Genomic DNA, 25,449 nt, shown 5'->3' with positions numbered 1-25,449 from the left:
GTTACCAGACTATAAAGAATAATCCAGTTCAGATAGTATTGATTACTCTAATGTTATACCACTTATCAAATATATATTTAATGAGGTCATATTTAGTTTTAGTTTCTCAAGCTCTCGTTTTATCTCTAAGGAGTCTGTTTAGTACTGTGTGCTTACAGCCATAATAACAGTAACAGCCAACATTTATTGAGTGCTTATTCTGTGGAGCATGCTACTAAATGCTTTGATACATATTATACTATGTCATTTAATTCTCAGATGTGACTTCATTGTAAATCTAGTTGAAAGTAGAAAAGAGATTGGAAAAGGAACCTGGAAGGGCATAAGGGAGGAAAACAGGGAAAAGGATAGTTTATATACTTTTGTTTTAACTTCCTTTTAATCCTATTTTGCTTCTGATTCTTTGCCAGTGACTCATAATGCCCAAGTGTTATCTTTTCTTCTCTCAATAATTATACTGCAGTAGAGTCTTTTGTACACGCTACTAAAACTGGATAAAGGAAGTAAGAGCTTATTTAAAGGTTTGATATTCTCTGGAAATTTAGGGATTCCAAAATACTACCTCTGTTTGAAATAATAGCCGTGATTTCAGGCAGTTAAATTTTAGCTGTCTCTTGGTCTTAACATCATCAAAATAGTATTACCTAAATTTTAATATGCAGTGATATCCTTGTGAACCAAGTGTTTATTATTTTAAGAATATAGATTTCATAACTACAGCTTTTATTTTTTCACTGCTTTCTTTTGCCTTCTTGTTTCAGTTAAAGAAATGTATGACTATCAAGGCAGGTCCTATCTTCACATACCTCAGGATGTTGGTGTTAATCTGCGGTCAACTGTGCCACCTGAGAAATGTTATCTTCCCAAAAAACAAATTCATGTGTGGTCTGGACACACAAAGGTAAATGAATTAGTTGTTTTTATTTGTTGTAATGCATTAATATAACAGTGAAGCCAACATAAATCTTCAGCTGTTGATGTGGGACATTCAGTATTTCTAGTGAAGATGTAGAGAAGGGAGATAGAGCAAGGAAGTCATTAAAGATAAACTGGAGTCACTTTGGAGGTACTAACACATGTGAGTCACAAGTGAGTACTCAGTCTTCAGGGTCATCTGATTGGGTCATGACATAAGCATTCATGATTTGGTGTCTTACCCCCTTATGTTAGCCCAGGCCTTCGCTTCCAAGTTCCTGCCATTATCTGCTTCCTGTTGGGCACCAATTCAGTGAGTAGTGGGCTGATACTAGCACCAAAGTCGCAGTAATTTTGCCTTAGCTCTTAGGGTTATCACACTTCAAAGATTAGATGCTCCCTGGTGTGTACACTATGATAATACTTAAAGTAATGCAGAGACAAGGCACTTGAAAACTTTGATGTTACTATTCTTTGTCATATTCACTATTCCAACTGATAATTTCCAGCTCTTAGCAAAGAAGAAAGGAACTAAGTAAAAGAAGGAAGAGGAGCGAGGGCATGAGCAACATGATTGACTCAGAATTCCCCTGGGTGAGGGAGCCACTGATGAAGGTTCAAAAAGGCTTGAAAAGCTTAGTGTCAATAAGGGCTGCTCTTAGAATACTTCTGAAGGTTATTCCAGGGTATGAATTTTAAAATGAAAAAAAAAGTAGTAAATTATGTGGTTTAAAAATACACTGTCTTTCCCTTTTGTTTAATTTTAGCTGAGCTTTGGAATGCTTCTGATTGATAACTGCAATACCTTTTTACAGGGCGTCAGTGCAGTCAGATTGTTTCCTCTCTCTGGCCATTTGTTGCTGTCTTGTTCCATGGACTGTAAAATTAAGGTGAGTTTTCAGTAATAGAGTAGAAGTGCTACAAAGCTAGTGCTTTGGTTAAATCTATTTGGTTAATTATAAATAGATCTGAGTTTGTTAGGCAATTAGAGGCTAATTATTTTCTCTTAAGCCCTGTGAATGCAGCAGTTTATGCAGCATGTTTATGAAACATGTTGATTCAGATATGGCTTTGTAGTCCAATTGGCTAGGCTCTTTGTAAGCTTAGATAGCTGATTAGAACATAATCACTCACGTTAGCTTTAGGCACATGAATATTTAATCACCAATAATGCATTTTTATAGAGGTGTTGGATATGTAACGGAGTTCATTTGTTTCTCAGTACCTTAGAGGTAGAGAGGATATCTGATAGAAATCCCATTTTTAGAGAGTAAATAATATAATTCACTTTTTTGTTCTTCCAAATGCTGGTAGCAGAATTGCTCCCAGCCTCTTCTCCCACTTTATATAGTCTTGGGAAGGTCTACCTTAGTTGATGTTCAGCAATAGTGTGAGGTAGAAAAAAAACTCAGTTGCCAATACATGTCAATTTGATATGGGAAAAGCCTTTTAAAAACTTAAATCTGGTCGAATGGTTTTTATCTTTTATATGTCTTCTGTGTCCAGATCATTATACTGGTCAATAAATATCAACCCTATAGTGGTCTTGGAAAGTTGATTCATGAAAATTTTATCCTTTGTAAATAATTCATGGGTAGTAACAATATATTAATATAAAGGGAGCATTTTTTTATGAGAGCAACAATTTAGGCATTTGTCTTGACTTAGTGGTTTAAAATGACAAACCAGCAGCTTGGAGTAGCAAGACTCATTTCCTTTAACTTTCAAATTATACAGACTATGTTAATTGAGATTAAAGCCTTCTATTTGCCTAGTTAGACCAGCATAGAATTCAGTTGAGTTCATGTCTAGGTACACTTTTTGTACATTTATTAGGTACCTATTATTTACAAGGGACTGAGGATAAAAAATTACTTTGGCACTGTCCCTGCTGTTATGGTGATCATTTCATTATGTTGTAAATGATCCTTGTAGAGGAGGTGTTCTGATTTCAGAGAGGAGGCATACTCCAACAGGAAGTGTAAGTAAGGGATGGGTTGGGGGGAGTGGACACAGGGAGTAGAGTATGTCTGAGAGGAGTAAATAGAATGCATCGGTATTGTGTGTGCTGAAAACTGCAGGTTCTGAGAGGCATAGAGTGACTACAGTCATAACAGGGAACCAGGTCCAGGCGTGTTTTCCTGGTGTGCTGCGGGAACTGAGGCTTTACCCTGCAGGCACTGGGTAGCCAGGAAGTGCTTTCTGTTTCAGATCACTAGCAGCACTGTGTAGGACTGGATTTGAGGCAGGCAAGAATAAAGGTAGTTTCAAAGCGGTTGTATTAATTCGCTGTAGATGTAATGAGATCTATGAGCTTGTTACATTTTAGTCTAGATTTTCATTTTCATAACAGCTTTTAGTATATGTGCTGCGAAAGCAAGCACTCATAACAGCTTTTATAATAGTTAATACTTCAGAAGAGTTTAAAAAAAAAAACTTTTCACTACCAAAATGTTATAACATGGCAGTTTTAATAACATTTAATTCTTTTAAAGCTAGTTTATTTATTTATTTATTTTTTTGCTTTTATTTCCAATATTCTGGGAGGTGGGTCATAGAGGATCCTGCTGTGATGTATGTCAGAGAGTGTTTTGCCTATGTTCTCCTCTAGGAGTTTTATAGTTTCTGGTCTTACGTTGAGATCTTTAATCCATTTTGAGTTTATTTTTGTATATGGTGTTAGAAAGTGTTCTAGTTTCATTCTTTTACAAGTGGTTGACCAGATTTCCCAGCACCACTTGTGAAAGAGATTGTCTTTAATCCATTGTATATTCTTGCCTCCTTTGTCAAAGATAAGGTGTCCATATGTGCGTGTTATAAAGCTAGTTTATAATATTACATAAGTAGAAACTTTTCATCACAGAAAATGTCAAATAGAGAAAAGAAGAAGAAAATGAAAAGCACCTGTATAAGTTCCATGTAAGTTAAGTTCTCTTAATTTCAGAGTTTGAAGTGTTTATACATCCATGTGCACGAGTATGTGTGTAATCCAGATAGTGTAACACAGACTAATAGCACCAAAAGTGAAAAAAACAAAAAGTGACAGTGTTCGTCACTCAGTCGTGTTCGACTCTGGCCCCCATGGACTATAACCTGCCAGGCTCCTCTCTCCATGGAATTCTCCAGGCAAGACTATTGGAAAGGGTTGCTGTTCCCTTCTTCAGGGGATCGTCCCTACCCAGGGATCAAATCCAGGTGTCCTGCATTGCAGGTGATTCTTTACCTTCTGAGGCAATAGCACCAAACAATGTGTTTAATGATATGTAATGCCTTGGTTAAGTTCCCTGTACACACACATAGCTGGCATATGACTGTTGTTAGTGGTTGAAAGTTGTCATTTTATCAAAGCCTTGTATTAAATTTAACGTTTCTATGTGTTGTTTTTTTTTTTTCCCCTCTAGCTATGGGAGGTTTATGGAGACAGGCGCTGTCTGCGAACATTTATTGGTAATATTTCTTTTCTCTCTGGCTATAAATCTGTTCGGAAAGACTTTTTAAACTACAGTAACATCATCAACAGTAATTTTACTACTACTGATTTTGCTGCTGATGTGAAGGAAAGCCTTAGCAGACTTGAGTGAGTCTTGAAAGAGGGGTAAGTCTCCCATGTAAGCAAAGAACTAGGAAGAGAGAGCAACAGAAGCTGAAGCAGAAGTGATATGAGAACTGCATAGCATGAGGAATACAGTGAGCGGGGAGAAAAGCAGTGGAGATGGGCAGAGTGTGAAAGACCTTTGGTCTGTCTTGGGGGTCTTTGGAAGCCAACAACTGAACAGCTCTTGCAGGAAAGCATCATGATCAGATTTGAAGTTTACAAAGATCACAATGGCAGTATAGAGGATACTTTGGTGGGGCAGACCTGGAGACAAAAAAATGATTTACAAAGTTATTTCATTAGTCTGGATTACAGATGATGAGAGCCAGAACTAAAGCAGCAGAAAGAGAGGAAAGGAACAATGAAGAGTTAAATAAAAGCAGTGGCTCTTAGTAACTAGTTCAGTTCAGTTCAGTCACTCAGTCGTGTCCGACTCTTTGCGACCCCATGAGTTGCAGCATGCCAGGCCTGCCTGTCCATCACCAACTCCTGGAGTTCACCCAAACCCATGTCCATCGAGTCGGTGATGCCATCCAGCCATCTCATCCTCTGTCATCCCCTTCTCCTCCTGCCCCCAATCCCTCCCAGCATCAGAGTCTTTTCCAATGAGTCAACTCTTCGCATGAGGTGGCCAAAGTACTGGAGTTTCAGCTTTAGCATCATTCCTTCCAAAGAACACCCAGGACTGATCTCCTTTAGAATGGACTGGCTGGATCTCCTTGCAGTCCAAGGGACTCTCAAGAGTCTTCTCCAACACCACAGTTCAAAGCATCAATTCTTTGGCACTCAGCTTTCTTCACAGTCCAACTCTCACATCCATACATGACTACTGGAAAAACCATAGCCTGGCAAAGTAATGTCTCTGCTTTTGAATATGCTATCTACGTTGGTCATAACTTTTCCTTCCAAGGAGTAAGCGTCTTTTAATTTCATGGCTGCAATCACCATCTGCAGTGATTTTGGAGCCCCAAAAAATAAAGTCTGACACTGTTTCCACTGTTTCCCCATCTATTTGCCATGAAGTGATGGGACCAGATGCCATGATCTTCGTTTTCTGAATGTTGAGCTTTAAGCCAACTTTTTCACTCTCCTCTTTCATTTTCATCAAGAGGCTTTTTAGTTCCTCTTCACTTTCTGCCATAAGCGTGGTAGCATCTGCATAGAAGTGAGTGTAAAAAGAGTGAGGTGGAAATCCAGGTGGCTGGATGAATGGTGGTGCCATTCATCTTAGGAAGATTATAAGGTTTCAGACTCAGGGAAATTGAGCTGCTTTTGAGATATTGAGATGAAAATGTCTTGTAAGCAATTAGATAGCCAGATGTTGAGCTTTCAAGAGAGGCCAGGAATTGGCAGCAAACACAGGTAAAAAGAAAAGGTTGAGAGAACTCCTTGAAGGAAAGTAGACCAAAAAGAGGACAGCTTTGTGGCAGACTAGCCTTTTGGTAGATTGTCTTTGTCAGATTTTGCATGAAGACTGGTTACATTTCCAAATTTAACTATACCGAAATGAAACGGTATTTGAATTATATTGGCTCTGTTTTTAGATTTAAGTGGGAGTCCATTCTGTAGTGCTTTGTTACGATTTTAGGGCCTCATTGCACAAATAAATACTGTCCGAGATGCCAGGGCAGCCCAGAAGACTTTTGGGAAGGCTCTCGGCAGCATACAGGAATGTCTCCTGTGATGTAGGGGATTTGGTCCTCGTCTGTCCCCCCTGCTCTTGCTGCTTTTCACTGGAAAACTGAAAATTCCTACTTAGAAAGATGATAACAGCTCTGACCAGGACTCCTGCTGTAGGAAAGAATGCCTGCTTGCCATGACGAGAGGTCAGCAGTGGTGGTGGTGATTTAGGGCTCCTGTTGACCATTTGTGCCATGCACATTTTGTACAATTGTCTTGGTCATAGTGGGATAGTAAAAAATAGGAAAGTTTCTGCTTTCATTTAGTCACATTTTATTTACCCCTATAACTTTCAAAAGAGTTGATTGGTCCAGTAAGATTGATTTCTAAGCAAAGCACCTTGAAATAAATTTATTGTCAAATGCCATTTTAAAACTAAATGTAGTTAATATTTGTTTTTAAAAACGTTTAGTCTATGAGATGCTGAATCCACTTCTATGAAATTCAGTAATATAATCCCAGAAATACACAATTATTGAACAGAGGCCACAATTTTCATGAACATCAGCTTTAGGTCACTTTGTTTTCACTTCCAGCTTGGCTAGTAATTTCAGAGTGAACCTTAAAAATGTCACCAGTCATTTCTCTTTCATTGGCAATAATTGGACTGTTACGTTTTCTTAGATTCTTGACCAGTCATCAGCTTTATGTATTACATTATTAAGAGAGTGCCATGAGAGACCTTTTAAAACAAAGTTAGATCTTTTCTCTTGATTCTTACTTAAATGTTATGCATCAGAATCACCTAAGGAGCTTTTCAAAGGGAGGGAAAACACCTACATTCTGTAGCCTACACATAACATATTCTGAGTCAGTAAATCAGGAGGTAGAGTTCCAGTGATTTTGACTCACAGCGTGGCTTGGAAGACGCTATTTAATGCTGTTTGTCTTATGATGCTTATGTTTTAAATGAAGACTCTTCACCTCACCTCCATTTCTATTGTCTCTGCCTTTAGGTCACAGTAAAGCTGTTAGGGACATCTGCTTTAATACTGCAGGAACACAGTTCCTCAGCGCAGCTTATGACAGGTATCTTAAGCTCTGGGACACTGAGACAGGTAAGAGCTCACTTATACTAACACATATTTACCTTAGAAATTAGTTCTTTTAAATGGAACAATGTGAGTGGTCTTCTGTGCCAAAATGGTACCTTCTCTAACTGCTGATTCTCATATCATTGGCCGTCAGCTAATACCACAAAATGTATATAAAGTTGAAACTGAGCTGTAAAAGTAGCTCTTTGAGTATGAAACTTCCTTTCCATGAAATACAGTTTATAAAGCAAATATATTGATATATAAGGAAATTTGAAATTTTCCATAGACTATGTATTTGATCTTTAGGTTATCCCCTACATAAGCTACCATGCTGCATTGTACAATAATAGAAGCACAATAAATACATGATGAACAGAATTAAATTTAATTGTCCCAATTAGTTAAAATGTAGGTCTAAACTTCCATGGGCAGATTGGTTTTATATATTCACAGATGTACTGATTACATTAGCACATTGTGGCTAGTGTGATTTTATATAATCAGAGAACCATCTTTCATCCTACTGAGTTTTAAGGATAAAGAAAATAGCTAATAGTTACTAAACACTGTTTACCAAGCATTATACTAAGCACTTATATGCAGTATCTTGTTCAGCCCTAACAATATCACTCACTATGAATTTAAATATTGTTATAGATGAGGAAACTGAGGCTTAAGAGGTAACTTTTCCAGGGTTACACAGCTAGTAATGGTCAAATTGGATTTAAACCAACATCTTTCTAATGCTAAACCCCATACTCTTAACCTCTTCGGCAGTGGTCCTCAACTCTTTACTGCATGTTTTAATTACCTGGAGAGTTTTGTCTGCTCTGCAACTGATGATACAGATTTACTTTTGAAAATAATATTTTTAATCATTAAAAATTCATGAAAAGGAACAATGTAGTTTGCAGTAAAGAACAAAGAGGCTGCCATTTCTCCAGTTTATTAGCAAGTGATCTCTAGATCTTAATTCCAAGGTTGTCTTTAAATGGTCAAATTTATTTTACCTACTTTAACTTGGGTCTTTGGTTTTAGGACAGTGTATATCAAGATTTACAAACCGAAAAGTACCCTATTGTGTCAAATTTAATCCTGATGAAGATAAGCAAAATCTGTTTGTGGCTGGGATGTCTGATAAGAAGATTGTGCAAGTAAGTCTTTTCATAATATTTTTATTAAGATTCCTGAGCTTTACATTGTATCAGGGACTGGTAAGGAATATTAACTTGTTTAATGTTTGCTACTTTTTAGGGTCTGCTGATGCTCTAGTCTTAGCAGAAAGCAGTAAATGTATAAAAAGATGATATTTGGGAGAATGGCATTGAAACGTATAATATCATATATGAAATGAGTCCCCACTCCAGGTTCAATGCACAATACTGGAAGCTTGGGGCTGGTGCACTGGGATGACCCAGAGGGATGGTACAGGGAGGGAGGAAGGAGGAGGGTTCATGATGGGGAACATGTGTATACCTATGGAGGATTCATGTTGATATATGGCAAAACCAATACAATATTGTAAAGTTAAAAAATTAAATTAAAAAAAAAGATGATATTGAGATTTCTTTTCCTTCTCCATTTATCATGATTATGACCTTTGCTTTCATAAGTCTGCTCTACTTCTGTCTTTGCCCTTTCCTTTATTTGATATACAGTGGGACATTCGAAGTGGAGAAATTGTGCAGGAATATGATCGGCATTTGGGAGCTGTCAACACCATTGTTTTTGTCGATGAGAATAGGAGATTTGTAAGCACATCTGATGATAAGAGCCTAAGAGTTTGGGAATGGTGAGTTTTTATCAGTAAAAATCTGATTTATATAAAGCAAACAACTTGAAATTTTGTAGCCAAAGAGAAAGCCTGATAATACACAACAATCTGAATATTTTCACAACTGTGGTCACTGGCCTGTCGATCAAATTGTTTTAACTATTCAAGTCTCCAGAATATGAAAATTAAAGTTTAAGCACACTACTTTTCATAGTCTTTAACCTATCTAAAGAATATGTATTTTGAGTCATTTTTCTAATACTAATTAAAAGCTTATATAGTGCTGTCTTACATTCTTTATTAGGTATTTTGTTCATCTTTGCAAAAAGTAGGGATGATACACATATAGACTGTATTGCTTATGCTAGGGATTGCGTATAAGATCCTATCCTTAGAAAATAAGAAACTATTTTAAAATCTCTTGATTTTCTAAACATCTGCATTTTGATTACTCAAAAACTTGCCCTAGGTCATCATCCTTATGTCCTGCTGTTCATAGCCTATAATGGTAGAATACAAATGTTTTACTTGTAGAGTATAATCAGAATATATTGGTTAATTATGCTTTCCTAGAGGGAAAAAAAAAAACAGTTTTCTAAAGTCAAGAAATAATAATGTCACTAAGTATCTATCATAGATCATGTTTTATAATCGATTTTCAAAGTAGTACATAATAATCTTTTTGTCAGAGTGAATGTTTGGTTGGAACCCAGCTTGTTTTTATAGTTACTTATAAGACATAGCCGAACTGTGGCTACAGCCTTCAAGGACTAGAAAGTGTCTTTCTACCCCCAGAAGTTGTTCTGCTGTAGGAAGTGAGATGTCTTCAACTACAGGCATCAGTTTCCTCCGGAAACTGAGTCTGTTTGGGGACCTGTGAAAAGTAAAAATTAGTCTCTCAGTCGTGTCCACCTCTTTGTGATCCCATGGACTGTAGCCCATCAGGTTCCTCTGTCCTTGGGGATTCTCCAGGCAAGAATACTGGAGTGGGTTGCCATTTCCTTCTCCAGGTGATCTTCCTGATCCAGGGATCAAACCTGGGTCTCCTGCATTGCAGACAGATTCTTCACCATCTGAGCCACCAGAGAAGGACCTGAGCACATCTGTAAACACATCAGGACAGTTTGGGTAATTGAAGACTTAATGTAATTTAACTTCAGTTTCTCCCACACTCCCTCCACATTACCTCCAATTAATGGAGAGTTGACTACTATATACATAGTCTTAGCATTATTCTTAAAGTCTTAGCATTATTCTTAAGGTCCATGATTTGAGACTATCTTTTAACTAAGATCTCTCCTACTTCAGAAATGATGTTACATGCTGAGGACCCGATTAAGACATCATTTCATATGGGCCACCTTAGACCATTTGTACAACAAAGTAGTTAGTTTAGCATACATATAACTGTTTTGTTTTTATGTACTCTAACAGTTTGATTATATTTAAACTTTCAGGTGACTTTCAGGTGTTTGTATCTTTGGATGGTATTTTCAGCTCCATTTGAAAATGTGAAGTAGTATAAAAGAAATCGTTAACTGTTTAAATGATACACACCAGTTACAGGGCTTTTAGAACACTTGTGAGTGTTTCCTAAATTAGAGCATTGGTGAGCAAAATATTTTGATTAAATTAAATGTTAACAGACTTTTTTCCCTTCTCAGATATTAAGAAATACTCCTAAGAGTCAAAACACTGATTCATTATGAATGATGACATCCTATAGATTTCAGTTCAATTCTCACTTGCCGTTAGAGCCTTCCTAACCAATCCTCACATGAGATTAGGTGCCTCTTCGCTATCATCCCACACAAACAACCCTTTGCTTCCCACAGCTTTTTATTAATAGTGCTTGCTTATTTATTCCTCTTGCTTATTTATTCCTCTTTTTTTTAATGGGGCGTAGGGTATATATGTATTTTTTAAGTATAGTTTATTTACAGTGTTGTATCCTGACAAGTTCTTAACCATGAGAGAAAGAACTGCCTCAACTCGCCATCTGCCTCCAACACCAGCACAGTGCCTGGCACAGACTAGATATATAAGAAAATCGTTATTGTCATAATTATTAATGATGTTGTATTTATTGAGCTCTTTCTGTGTCCCAGGCACACTAAGCATTTTGCCTGAACTATTTCATTTAATGGGCAAGTAATCTTATGAGACAGGTATATTTGCTTTTCCTGTTTTTTAGATAAGAAAACTGAGATATATTATTAAGTAATCTGCCCAAGTTCCCAAGAAACTTGAAAGAGCCAGAATTTAAAACTCAGATCAGTCTAGTTCTAGAGATTTTCTTTTCTGTTTTTCTCCCCAGTTTTATTGAGGTATAAATAAAATTATAATGTATTTAAAGTATACAACATAATGATTCGATATACAGTGTGAAAGAATTAATTAACTCTTTCACACTGAGTTAATTAACATATCCATCACCTCACATATTTACTTTTTGTTTGGTGAGAACACTTAGTTTGTACTCTCCTAGCAAATTTCAGTTATGCAGTACAGTATTATCAACAATAGCCACTATGGTATACACTAGAACATCAGACCTTATTCATCTTACAGCTAAGAGTTTGCACCCTTTTGCTAGCTTTGCCTAATTCCCTACTCACCCCTCCACCCATCCCCTGGCAGCCACCATCTACTCTCTATTTCTGTGAGTTTGATTTTATTTTTTTTAAAGATTGCACAAATAAGTGATACCATGTAGTATTTGTCTGTCTCTGTCTGACTTATTTCACTTAGCATAATATCCATCCTCCTGGTTTATCCAAAGGAAAGTTGGTTTTCTTAAACAATATCATACAAACTAAGCCTGTTACACAGTTTTAAAGGAGAACAGGAGATGTAATTAGATATTGAGCATCCTGTGGTATCCTATATCATGAGCTATCATAGGCATGTTTTCTCCCAAAGGCATTTATTTTTGTTAAAAGAAAATTTCAGAGGTTGGCACTACTCTTTTATCTTTAAAAATGTCATACATTTTTGTTAGGTTTTTTTTTTTTTGATGATTTCATTTCCAAGCTGAAGATTATTTGTAACATGCTGTGCTGTGCTTGGTCACTCAGTCGTGTCCGACTCTTTGCAACCCCATGGACTGGAAGCCGCCAGGCTCCTTTGACCATGGGGATTCTCCAGGCGAGAATACTGGAGTGGGTTACCATGCCCTCCTTGAGGGCATCTTCCCAACCCAGGGATTGAACCCAGGTCTCCCACATTGCAGGCGGATTCTTTACCAGCAGAGCTACCAGGGAAGCCCTGTTTGTGGCATATTCAGTTCAGTTCAGTTTAGTCGCTCAGTCGTGTCCGACTCTTTGCGACCCCATGAATCGCAGCACGCCAGGCCTCCCTGTCCATCACCAACTCCTGGAGTTCACTCAGACTCATGTCTATTGAGTCAGTGATGCCATCCAGCCATCTCATCCTCTGTCATCCCCTTCTCCTCCTGCCCCCAATCCCTCCCAGCATGAGTCTTTTCCAATGAGTCAACTCTTCCCATGAGGTGGCCAAAGTACTGGAGTTTCAGCTTTAGCATCATTCCTTCCAAAGAACACCCAGGACTGATCTCCTTTAGAATGGACTAGTTGGATCTCCTTGCAGTCCAAGGAACTCTCAGGAGTCTTCTCCAACACCACAGTTCAAAAGCATCAATTCTTCGGTGCTCAGCTTTCTTCACAGTCCAACAAGCTTATTATACTGATTTATAATTTCTAATTAGAATACAGTATTATTAAATAGAACTACACCTAGCATTTTTACTAGTAATTATGAAGTTCATAGGTGTTCAGATTGTTTATATAGAGAATCTCTTGTTGTAGAGCTCATTGTATCAGGAGTCCTTGAAATAAAGGATCTGTTTAAATTTTTTTGTTTACTTTTAGTAAAACATGGATTGATAATGAACCTGAAGTATTGTTAATTTAATTTACAAAATGCTCTTATTTTTTAAAATCATGTTATAAAATTATCAGCTACTAATAATAAATATGAGAAGGGAAAAGCAGTTGAACCTTTTTAAGATTAAGCTCGTCTCAATATATTTGGATCATTTTGAAGTCACTTCTCACTGTTATTTAGAGATATAAAGGGTTTGAGATTTGATAAATCTTACTGTTCCTCAGGTTATACCAGAAAATATTTTCCTCCAACAAAGACTGTGACAGAAGTTTTTTCTAGTTGTTTACTTCTTCTGGGGTGATAGATGGATACAGAAGATCCTTACTTAAAAGGCATATTATTATTATTGTCTTTGTTGTTTTCTAATTAATCAGTCTTTGAACTTGAACCATAGTTTGAAATTGAAATTGGTGCTTTATATTCCGTATTAGTCATCAGATTACATTCCCCACGCATTATTAAAAAAAACATTTCTGATGTCTCATGAAAAGCAGCAAGATCAAAATCCTTCAGAACTACTGAATTTTTTTTTTTTTTAATCATGGAGAGTATTAAAAATGAAAAGACACTTAGAACTTTGGATGGTTTTAGATTTAGGTTTTGAATTTGACTAGTTTTGAATTTTTGTTGTTTTCATTTTATTCTTTTTTATTTTGTAATCTTTTATTCTCATAAAAAATGTTTAATGTTTTTTCTCCTACACTGTACACATTTGGAATACTTTACATGTAAGCTGAAAATAGAAGATGTCCAGGTGCTTAATCTGCCAGAAATTATGAGATTTCTGGATGGGCTCGGCCTGCTTGCAGATCCCTGTGCGGCTTTGCCTACCATCTACTTGCACTGCTGAAGGCTCTTTAGCACTTGAACCTGCTTGCAGAGTGCCGAGTTATGGTTGATTGGCGGGTAAAAGAATACTTCCGTGCAGGCTTGCCTCAGACGTCTTGATTCTGTCTACCATGGTACATTTTTAGATGAGTTCATTATTAGAGAACTTATAATAACAGATTATTTTTTAACATAAAGGGAAAAGTTAAAATCAAATAGCAGTAGAAAACTAAATCACTGACACTTGTAATTATCATGGAAAGTCATTTGTATAAGTAAAAGCTTTATAATAATAGAATGTCGTTTCGTGGTTTTCCTTCCTCCAGGAAGTTTCATGAAAGTTTAAATATATAATTTCAAGAACATCTCTTTTGTTTCAGAGATTATTCTTCTAAAAGTACTTTTAAAAGTTACTATTCTGATATGTTATTTTTAATTTTTAGGGATATCCCTGTGGATTTCAAGTATATAGCAGAACCCAGTATGCACTCAATGCCTGCAGTGACTTTGTCTCCAAATGGTGAGTTAGTAGTTACAGTGTTTTTAAATGAGCTTCTAAGACACTGTGTGATTTTTGTTTTCAAAAGAGCCTTGGCCATTCCCTCCTGGGGGAGGTCTGTCACAGTGCCATACTTGTATATTAGAAATAATCACTGATTTTCATGTATGAGTCACCTCACCCATTCTCTTGTTTTTTTTTAAAAAGGTAAAAATAAAAGAAACAATGATTTGCAACATTGCCCAAGCATCTAAGGATTTCCATCTGAGAATCAGGGTTTTGGGTTTGTTTTTTTTTAATAATTCTTCCAACAGAATCATGTTCAGCAACTCATTTAGTGATTTACTGTGAGCTCTTTTTCTTTTGGGGAATAGGTAATTTTGTTCTGGTTCCTTATATGAGAACACCTTAGCAATTCACCATAAAAGATTTTCTCAGACAAAAATTAAAAAGATAAGTCTGCTTAATACTGTTTTCTATTCAGTAACTCATGGCCTTTTAAGTACGAGTACTCCAGATATACTGATATAATTTTATATGAGGATATTAAAGTGGAGGACCTGATGTTTGGGCAGCATGGTCATCAAAGCCACTGTTAGCTCATGTAGCTGCTGTGAGAATAGAGCAAGGAAGAGGGAGCAAGAGTTTGCTCTTCCAGTCGAAGCATCTACCATAGGCAAATCGGTGGACAATTGTCAAGTGTCCTGTGATTTTTATGAGAAGAGCAACCTCACAGGGTGCTGTTCTGATAATCACCATATTGTATACAGTCACATTTGTGCACCTACATTTCATACAGTGTATTTTTAAACCATCTGTCATCAATACTGTGCCCATCTTGAACAAGGCCACTTACTTAGTCTGACTATGAACATTGTTAGGGTCATCCTTTATAATGTCTATAACATATAGGATACAAAGATACTTCAGTTTAGACTCTAGTGGTTTTGGTGAATCCTAGGTAGATGAAAGCAATGTGGCCTAAATCAAAAAAAATGGGCAGAAGACCTAAATTGACATTTTTCCAAACAAGACATACAGATGACCAATAGGCACATTAGAAGATGCTCTTCATCACTAACTATTTGAGCAGTGCAAATCAAAAACTACAGTGGGGTACTACCTCACACCAATCAGAATGGATGTCATTAAAAAGTCTATAAATAATGCTAGAGAGGGTATGGAGGGAAAGGTGACTCTTACACTATTAGTGGGAATGTAAATTGGTACAGCCACTATAGAAAACAGTATGAAGTTGCCTCAAAAAACTAAAAATAGAGTTGCCACATGATTCAGCAGTCCCACTCCTGGTCATATACCCAGACAAAACTGTATTTTGAAAAGATTCATGCACCCTTGTGTTCATGGCTGCACAATTCCCAAGGCATGGAAACAGCCTTAATGTCCATTGACAGATGAATGGATAAAGATGTGGTACATATATACAATGGAATACTACTCAGCCATAAAAAGGAATGAAATAATGCTATTGCACAGAATGGATGGACCTGCAGATTATCATGGGCTTCCTTGGTGGCTCAGTGCAAGTTCAGACTCTGTCAGAAAGAACCCCTGGAGAAGGAAGTGGCAACCCACTCCAGTATTTCTTGCCTGGGAAATCCCATGGACAGAGTAGCCTAGTGGGCTACAGTTCATGGGGTCTCAAAAAGAGCTGGACATGACTTAGTGACTAAATAACAACAGAGATTATCATACTAAGTGGAGTAGGTCAGAAAGAGAGAAACTAACACTATATGATATCACACATATGTGAAATCTAAAATAGAACACAAATGAATATATATATATAAAACAAAAACATATTTTCAGGTATAGGGAACATACTTGTGGTTGCCAAGGGACATGGGGGGAGGGTGTGGGAGTCTGGTATTAGCAGATACAAACTATTATATAATAGAATGGATAAACAATAAGGTCCTCCATATAGCACAGGGAACTATATTCAATATCTTTGATAAACCATAATGGAAAAGAATATATGTATATCAGTCACTTGGCTATATAGCAGAAATTAAATGCTACATTGTAAATCAACTATTACTTCAATAAAACTTTTTAAAAAAGCATTGTGTTACTACAGTATTACTAAAATTGTTTTACTAAATTTTTTTTTTACTGAAGTTACTAAAGATTTTTTTTATCATATCTTTGTACAGTTTTATTTAATAATCCTAGGTTTTCTCACCTGGAGTTCATCTTTCCTCTTTCTGTAGTTAACACAAATAGTCTTTCTCTCTCCATGGTTCTATTATTTATATTTATTACAAATTCATTTCTTAAAATTTAATTTTGTTTTATTAATGCTAAACTCAGGAAGTTTTTGTATATCCTTATTTAAACAGAAGAAAGCTTTTATAGGAAAAATGCTAAATGATACAAGATTTTATGAGCAAAATCCCTTACTCTATTACTCACTTTCAACAAATCTGTAACACTTCACAGGCAGTATGGTAAATTTATTTTCCTATTATTATATAGTGGTTGGAAACAAAATAATATTAATGACTGAACCTACTTAAATAAAAGTCTTTTTAAATTTTTCAGTCTTCCTCTAAAATGTCTCATTTATTGAATTTACAGGGAAATGGCTAGCGTGCCAATCAATGGACAACCAAATCTTAATTTTTGGAGCACAGAACAGATTTAGATTGAATAAGAAGAAAATTTTTAAGGGCCATATGGTAGCAGGCTATGCTTGTCAAGTAGACTTTTCACCAGACATGAGGTAAGTTTAAACTTTCTCATTTATTCCCGTATTCATATATGATGATATAAACTACTACTATACAAATAGCAACACTGACTGTACAAATCACTTTTATATATGTAATTGTATGAGAATTGTTCAGATTGTCTAAATGCCAGATAAAAGACAAGAACAAATTAAGACAGTTATATTTGGCGCTTTTTTTTTTAAGTTCTTCAGTATATTTCTCTACATTGTTAGTTCTGTGCCCTTTAAGCACATAATGAGTCCCTGTCCATATAGGCAATATCTTTCTTTCTTTCTACTTTTCTAAGCAAGGCTGAGAGGACTATAATCACTATATTGCTATGATTCAATGAGCCCCAGAGGAATTAATCCTGTATTATGGGGTTGAAGTTAACAACTTCACTACAGCTTTTCTGTGCTAAAACCTCAAATCCAGCCTCTGAATGTTTCTCAGTCACACTAGATTTTTGAAGCCTAGAGCCTTTCTAAGAGTGAAACTCTGTATTCATTCCACTGTTGTTAGCTAAAATATATGGGTGTCACTAATTCATAAATTCCTGTAACCTTGTATGTTTAGCCTGGTAATTGGCACTTAGACTCCTACCTTTGAATGAGTATTGGACATATTCAGAAGCTTTTGGAGCCAAAAATAATTACAAAGATGATAGTTGAATGAGCCTACATGTGTTTGCATGGTCTACATGTGTGTGCTTGGTCTACATGTGTGTGCGTGGTCTACATGTGTGTGCACGGTCTACATGTGTGTGAAATTGACCCCCTTACACTGTTTCTGACTGTCTTAGAGAGTGATTGTGATCCTGCATTCACTGTGGCCCATGGGTCTCCCACTTTTCCAAGTTGAAAGTAATTTTTCTGTCTTAGACTGGTCACTCAATGGGGAGGTTTTTTGATAGAAGATTAAATTATAGGATGCTTTATACACTACCTTATTATTCAAATATTATACAGTCACATTGATTTTTTTTTATGTTAAAGTAAGAAATATAAACTGTTTCTCTGTTCCTCATCTTGTTTACCATTTTAAGGTGCTTAAATTATTTGAATTTATTTTTCTTCTCATTACAGCTATGTGATTTCAGGAGATGGAAATGGAAAGTTAAACATCTGGGACTGGAAGACCACAAAACTCTACAGTAGATTTAAAGCTCACGATAAAGTGTGTATAGGTGCAGTGTGGCATCCTCATGAAACATCTAAAGTCATAACTTGTGGTTGGGATGGTCTCATTAAATTGTGGGATTAATGGGATTAATCCTTAAACTAGGATCATTTTTGATCCAATATCATATTTAACTATATTTAATTATTAAAGGTGTTGGATGACAACTTGATTTACAGGTTATGATTTTCTTACATGGTCTTGTGAAGTTGAACCATTGTTTTAAAAAAAAACTTTGTAAATTTGTCTCATATAATTTCATCAGCAACTTCATTTTGTTCTTTATAGATGTTATTTATACAGAGAATGACCATTGACTTTACATTTGACAGGTGGTTATTGCTGGCAGGCGGTTTGGGTTTACCCCCATGATGTACTAAAAGGATCTTTTAGGAGCTGAGGAGGAATCCCTAATGGATTACCTCTTCAACAGAAAGGAAAGAACAGGGATGATATGATTTAATGTGAATCTGAAAAGAAGGATAGAAACCACCCACAATTACTGTTCCCATTATTTCCCATGGGTCAGTTCTAATCTTTTGGATTCAGGAGTTCCATTATTTTTTTATAACTTATGTTGTGTCTGCTTAGTTGTAAGCCAGCAATCTTCTCTGACTGCAGCATTTCTCTAATTGTTAAACAGTGTAAAATAAAAATCAGTCCAGAGTTCTTTCCTTGGCTTTCTTCTTGATCGGTATAGACAGGACTATATATAATCAGAGAATCACATTATTTTTGAAAATGGAACTCAAGAGAATGAATCAAGACTTTGAATTGTATTTGTATTTACTGTCCAGTAAGGACCTGGCTACACTTTCAGAAATCAGGGTCTCCTAGGTCACTGTTCACAGAAGTTACTATTGAAATACTCCTCATAGGAGATTGGGTGTGAGAACATAGTTCAAAATGTCAGCCTGTAATTTCTTTGAAGCTATATGTTTTATCTTGAAAACTAATCTGATTTTGCTTATGAATATATTCAATAGAACTTTTTAAGATTAGAAAAATGTTAAACTTCTTTCCAAATCTTTGGGTAAAATTGACACTCTGGGAAGATGGGTTCCTAATTTGAGAAGCAAGGACTGTGATTGGTTTAAAAAAGATTTTTTTTTAACTTCAGATTGTGAAATCAAGATAGCTTCTTAAATATAGTAGCTAATAGCACTTTAGTTTGACAAGCCATTTCTCCTTTCTTTTTTTACAAATCTATAGCAGATATTTGAATGTAGTGTGAAATATTTCAGTGCCACGTGATAAAAGATTGGCTCATAGCTGCTCAGACTGCTGACTTGGAGACCAGAATCTTGTTGAGTGTTGATATCCTAGGACTCATTAGCCCTGAGTCCTGTGCTATCAAGAGCAATTTATACTCCGTGCCCTTCGAACTTCCATTTTTAAACATTAAAATTTAAAAAGACCTGGTATAGATGACCAGGTGGTATAGCCACATATAAATTTCAAATAAAATTTAAAAAGAGAATAAAAGCTGTAGAGATGTATTTTGGACACAGCACTCAAATAATACACTGCCTTGCTGCTGCCATTTCTACTTCTTGATCTGCTGGGAAGGGTGGCTGCCATTTCCTGAAGAGGAAAAAAATTCAATCAGGAGCTTTTCTGTAGTCCCAACCACTGGTTTTAACAAATGTGAATTACTGAAATGTGATGGGACAAAGAATTAATCATACATTTGAACTGTCTTGTTCAGGACCAGTATTATGTATTTTACAAATCATAACTTCTAAATCTGGGTTTATTTTATTGTGTTTTTAACTGTTTCTAAACTAAGGAACTGTATATAAAAGTTGTCTCTTTTTAAAAAAAGATGGTATTTTTAAATAAAGCATTTTTGTAGAAAGTGTTATCAACATTTTTGTTCTTAGTCTCCTTTTGAGTCTCAACTCTGAGACACCAGATTAAACCATTTGCAGATTTTAAATGGGTCATTTTTCTGGGCTTTCCTGATAGCTCAGTTGGTAAAGAATCTGCCTGCAATGCAGGAGACCTTGGTTTAATTCCTGGGTCAGGAAGATCCGCTGGAGAAAGAAGGCTACCCACTCTAGTATTCTTGGGCTTCCCTGGTGGCTCAGCTGGTAAGAATTCGCCTGCGATGCGGGAGACCTGGGTTTGATCCCTGGGTTGCAAAGATCCCCTGGAGAAGGGAAAGGCTACCCACTCCAGTATTCTGGCCTAGAGAATTCCATGGGCTCCTTGGGGTCACAAAGAATTGGACACGACCGAGCGACTTTCACTTTCACTTTGATTTTTCTGGGGAGAAATGATGCTTTAAAGGTGAGTATAGTATATTAATGGGCTTATCCTAAATAAATGACAAAAATACAAGACAATGCTCTCAGAGCACACAGAGTAAGTTTTAACACAGTCCATATTTATTCAGTTGGTGCCACTGAGTCTTGATTGCACCTATTTTAGAGTACACAAATGTGTGGGGTTCTTTTCCAGCATTAAAAATTTCAAGATCATATTGTGACTGAAAATAAGTGATTACCATCTGGCTCGTTTTCCTCACTGCAACCCTTTTGTCACACCCAGGACAGATTTCCTTCCTAAAAGTTAAGGATAGTAATGATGCTTTGGTAGAAAATTTAATGAATATTTACTTAGTGAAGCACAAGCTGGGAATATTTTGTCCTTAATAAGGAGCCAGTTTTAAGATAGGGAACATGGAGTAGTATCAAACAGGCATTTCTCTAAGGATGAAAGTATAGAGTGATTTTTGAGGATGCTCTGTGAGGCTGGTTGATGTTCTTAGCTATTAATTACCTGGAAGAAAACATGGACAGTGAAATAACAAACCCTATGGTAGCTGTAAGAATTGCAACACCAGCAACAATTATAGAGACTCTACTTGAAAAATACTGTTTCTTATAATGTGGACTAAGAACTACCTGGAGATGGTGCCCCTTACTGAGATACAGAATTCAGAAGAAAGTAGTGGATGATTAGGGAACCATAATGAATTCAGGTATGGAGAGGGAAGTGTGAAGTGCCATCCAGGTCAAAATATCCATCAGCAGTATTAACTTTGGGTCTCAAAGAGACCTAGGGAAACCTGATGCTATTTTTCATCAACAATGCATGTTTTTCTCATTTTTGTCATCTTTGAAATACAACTATATCTTAAAATCAGTGATGTGTCATAATTTAATTGGCAGCATTCTTTCTTAATGGATCATAAAATTACTGATGAAATACAGTATAAACAAGGCAAATACTAAGGGGACCTAAGAAGAAGAGAGGAGCCAATGGAAGGAAGATTCCATCATAGCACTTGGCTCAAAATTCATGTTATCAAATATTTACTTGATCATTGGGTAAATGAATGACCTAGCAAAAGATTGCTCTGAGACAGCACCCCCTAGAACCAGTTTTTTATCTAAATTTTTCAGCTAATGGATTTCCAAACCATGTGATTATAAATTCAATTTCTTAGACTGAAGGTTTCAAATTCTTAGAACAAACTTTGATTTTCTACAGAGCTACAGGAAGGGTAGACTTCCTTGTGCTTGCAAGAAGGGGATAGAGGTCCTTTATTAGAACCCTCTTCCATTGAGATTGTCACCCTCCAAAGGGCCCACTGCTACAGGTTATCAGCTCCAATCCTGTCGCGCCAAACCACAAGCCTTATCTCTAATGCTCTAGGCCCCTGGCCCCTTAACTGTTATACTGAACTCTTAAGACCACTGCAGTGTAGGTTCCTGCTGCCTCTCAGGTTCTAGGGTCCCTCTGAACCTTTTGTGTCTGAAGGTTTTTCTTTCTTGGGCATTCATATATATACAGAAACGTGTGTGTGTGTGCGCGCATGTGTCTATACACATGCATACATATATATTCACACATATACATAAAGATCACCATGAAAATACATCCTTAATCTAGTATCTTTGAATATTGCCACTTTTTTGTTAGAACATTCTAAAAACAAGTATAAACAAGTGCAGTCTGAAACATTCTGGTTTTTAGAATCTTGGGAGCTTAAGTGTGCTGCCTAAAAAGGTACTTTACCTAAGGGTACTTCACTTGTTGACTGGAGAGCCATCATAACGAATTCATCTTTAATCTAGGCCTTTTCTTGTGAATAAACATATCATTTGGTTTCTCTTGAATTTATCCTAAGACTTCCCTTTTATAGCACACAAATCAAGAAATTACCTAACCACCCTCTAAGCCTTCTCTAATCACAAAAATCTTAGAAGAATGAGATTCTTAAACTAGAAGAAACTTAGAAATCAAATATTCCAACCTAAGATAAGAAAATAGGCCAATAAGGGTGATGAATTGCTTGGTATCACACAGCTAGTTAGCAGCAGTGTCAGAATCTTTCTCCCTTCATCCCGCTATCCTGTCTCCTCTACATACTTCCACTTAATTGTGTATTTTAAAATTGTCATATTTGTGTCGTGATTTTTGTGGCTTCCAGCTTGCTTTCTCTGAGGTAGTTAATAGACTGTGTTTATTTCCTCCTTTGGTAAAACAGAACCTGTAACTAAAAGGCATTCTAACAGCCTGTTCCACTCGAGTTAGACCAAATGGTTAACTGGTGGGAAGGACTTTTCTGACTTCAGTCAAATAGCCTGGACAACATAATATGCTCTCTCTCCTTTTTACTCTTTGAAAAACTATCTTAATATTTTTTGTCCTAAAAAACCACTGTGGTTTTCATCACTTTTATAGGAAAGCCTGCCCCTGCCCTTGACAGAAGTAGCCTTACATCATCATACTGTCTTTCTCTCATAAACTGAAAAATATTCTCCATGGTACTGTGAGTTGTGATCTAACACAGTGACTCTAAAAAGTTGTTCTCTGTTTAAAAAAAAAAGAATGAGTAATGAGAAAAGAAGACTGAGGTTTAGTATCCTAGGATAACTTCTAACAATACTTGAGCCTTTAATTATTATCGTACTTATTTGATTCAATTATTACATAGCTCTCAAGTCCCCAAGGTCAAGAAAGATCTTCAGGTTAGCATCTTTAATCAGGAATGAGGACTACTGCAAGTAGTGTAATAAACAACCATGTCAAGAAAAGGACTTGTGCTTTAAATTAACCAAAAAGAGAGAGACTGATTCATCTAAATTCCAAAGATATTTTTAATATCAGAAAAAAAGTCAATGACAATGATGAAATAATCTCACTGAAAAAATCCTATGTGAAATAGCTTTCTTTATATTCATATTCAACAATATTTATGGAGCACATTTGACCCAGCAGGTCCCATGGTAGGCCCTGGGGATACAGACATGACTCCCACCCTCATGGAGGGAAAGTCATCACATAAGCAGACTCATGAAAGTAAATGGAGTGTGAAGCTGGGGAGCACAGAAGACACTGTGGTGATGGTAGTGGTTTAGTCGCTCAGTCGTGTCCAGCTCTTGAGACCCAGTGGATTGTAGCTCGCCAAGCTCCTCTCTCCATGGGATTTCCCAGGCAAGAACACTGGTGTGCGTTGCCATTTCCTTCTCCAGATCTTCCTGACCCAGGGCTTGAAACCACGTCTCCTGCGTTGCAGGCTGTAGGCCGCTTCTTTACTGCTGAGCCATCAGGGAAGCCCAGAAGACATTGTAGGGAAACATAACTGGGGGCCTTCAATAAGGGGGGGTCCCTGAGGAAACAATGTTTGATTTGACATCAATCCTTGAAAAATAATATTTTCTTGTACAGATAGCTTATTTTTATTGATACAAAATTGTGGTTTCTCACTAATGTTATAGAACTCACTTAGACTTTTGGATATTATATGATATATACCCACCTAGGAGAAGGCAATGGCACCCCACTCCAGTACTCTTGCCTGAAAAATCCCATGGACAGAGGAGCCCGGTAGGCTGCATGCATTCCGTGGATTTGCGACGAGTCAGACACGACTGAGCCACTTCACTTTCTTTTCACTTTCATGCATTGGAGAAGGAAATGGCAACCCCCTCCAGTGTTCTTGCCTGGAGAATCCCAGGGACGGGGGAGCCTGGTGGGCTGCCATCTATGGGGTCGCACAGAGTCAGACATGACTGAAGCGACTTAGCAGCAGCAGCAGCATATACATACTAAGCTTCTCTATTAAAATAGTCTAGAATTTAAACTTAGCAAGAAAAAAAAAATCCCTTACTATTTCAGACAATCTTATTTCACAAAAGCTATCACTAAGAAAAACTTAAAATATTTTATGAGAATATGAAGCTGCTAGTTTAACACAGCGTTAGTTTTAACAGGTATTTGTTGAGCACTCGTATTTCCCTGTATTGTGCTTAACATAAAATGTGACAATATTTAGCTTGCTTGATTTACTTAAGGACAGAAATACAATACAATAATTTCTATAATTTCTAAATGTAGGCAGTTTAAGAATATATTGAATCTTTGGATTACAATTTCATGTGGTAAGTTCAAATACCTTTTTAAATGTGAGAAACAGGAACATATTTTAGCATATAATTAAACGTACTGAATTCACAAAGAACCAGCAACTGGCTGGTACAAAAAAGATTTTATTGCTTAAAGACAAACATAAACTTATCACTAAAAGAAGAGAATTATATTACATAATTGAGCTTGTAGGTACCACTGTATGGTCAAGTAGCAATAGAATTATCAATGAGGCTTTCATTTTTCATCTGGAGAAATATGATGAGGCTGGTTCCCTGGTATTAATTCAAGCTTTACAAAATCCAAACGTAGTATTTAGGAAACACAAATCTTGCATGGTATTTACTATATAATAAATACAATCTTATAGCCAAAGCAGAAATGCTTACATGAATAACTGATTTGAACTAAACACTGTAAATTCATAAATTTGCTTTTGTTCTAGCCTGATGCAAAGACTAGTGGACCTTTAGTCTAACAGAAGTTTGTTTATGTCTTCCTGGCTCCCTTTATTTGAACATGTCAAATAGTTACAGATATTTATTGATAACCTATTATAACTACATAAAATACAATCATTCTAAGAAAAAGGAGAGTGAGAAAATTGTTTTTCTTTTACTTTAATCTCAGATTGTGACATAGACTTTGTGCCTAAAGGTTGACCTCTGACTCTCTTAAATCCTCATATGTCTTTCGTCTAAAACAGAATCATTTGATAAGAGCATTATTAAATTTGTATTTTCAGATTCATTTATTAATTCTGGTAGGAGTTAATTAAGAGATGTGTGTCACAGATATTCGCATCTGAGTTCATATATCTGAACGTCAAAGGCGAATTTGAAACAAAGGAAATGCAAGCTGTACTTCCAAGTGACTGGGCCCTTCTTGAAATCCAGGAGCCATGTGGGACCAGCCAGGGC

General features: G+C 36.5%; 2 protein-coding genes across 3 annotated transcripts in view; one reads left to right on the top strand and one right to left on the bottom strand.

Annotated features, from left to right (window-relative positions):
- The window catches only part of CDC40 (cell division cycle 40), a 48,068-nt gene extending 28,062 nt beyond the window's left edge, over positions 1-20,006 (top strand). The window contains 9 exon segments of the mRNA NM_001075643.2: positions 762-901; positions 1,731-1,805; positions 4,317-4,362; positions 7,147-7,248; positions 8,266-8,381; positions 8,886-9,019; positions 14,179-14,255; positions 16,836-16,980; positions 18,055-20,006. Coding sequence (NP_001069111.1) covers positions 762-901; positions 1,731-1,805; positions 4,317-4,362; positions 7,147-7,248; positions 8,266-8,381; positions 8,886-9,019; positions 14,179-14,255; positions 16,836-16,980; positions 18,055-18,232 — 1,013 coding nt within the window. The 3' untranslated portion in view covers positions 18,233-20,006.
- Positions 1-25,449, bottom strand: part of METTL24 (methyltransferase like 24) — a 156,565-nt gene that overhangs the window by 1,368 nt on the left and 129,748 nt on the right. The window contains exon 6 of one of the 2 annotated variants that reach the window (XM_024996864.2): positions 23,242-23,771. The exons of the other annotated variant lie outside the window; for it this stretch is intronic. Within the exon in view, the coding sequence (XP_024852632.1) occupies positions 23,709-23,771 (63 nt within the window). The 3' untranslated portion in view covers positions 23,242-23,708. Of the gene's footprint in view, positions 1-23,241; positions 23,772-25,449 lie in introns of those variants that run through there. 2 annotated transcript variants of the gene reach the window in all.

This window comes from Bos taurus, chromosome 9 (assembly GCF_002263795.3).
Source record: "Bos taurus isolate L1 Dominette 01449 registration number 42190680 breed Hereford chromosome 9, ARS-UCD2.0, whole genome shotgun sequence".
Lineage (NCBI taxonomy): Eukaryota > Metazoa > Chordata > Mammalia > Artiodactyla > Bovidae > Bos > Bos taurus.
The sequence above is the reverse complement of the archived record's forward strand: the minus strand, read 5'-3'. Positions and strand labels throughout refer to the sequence as shown.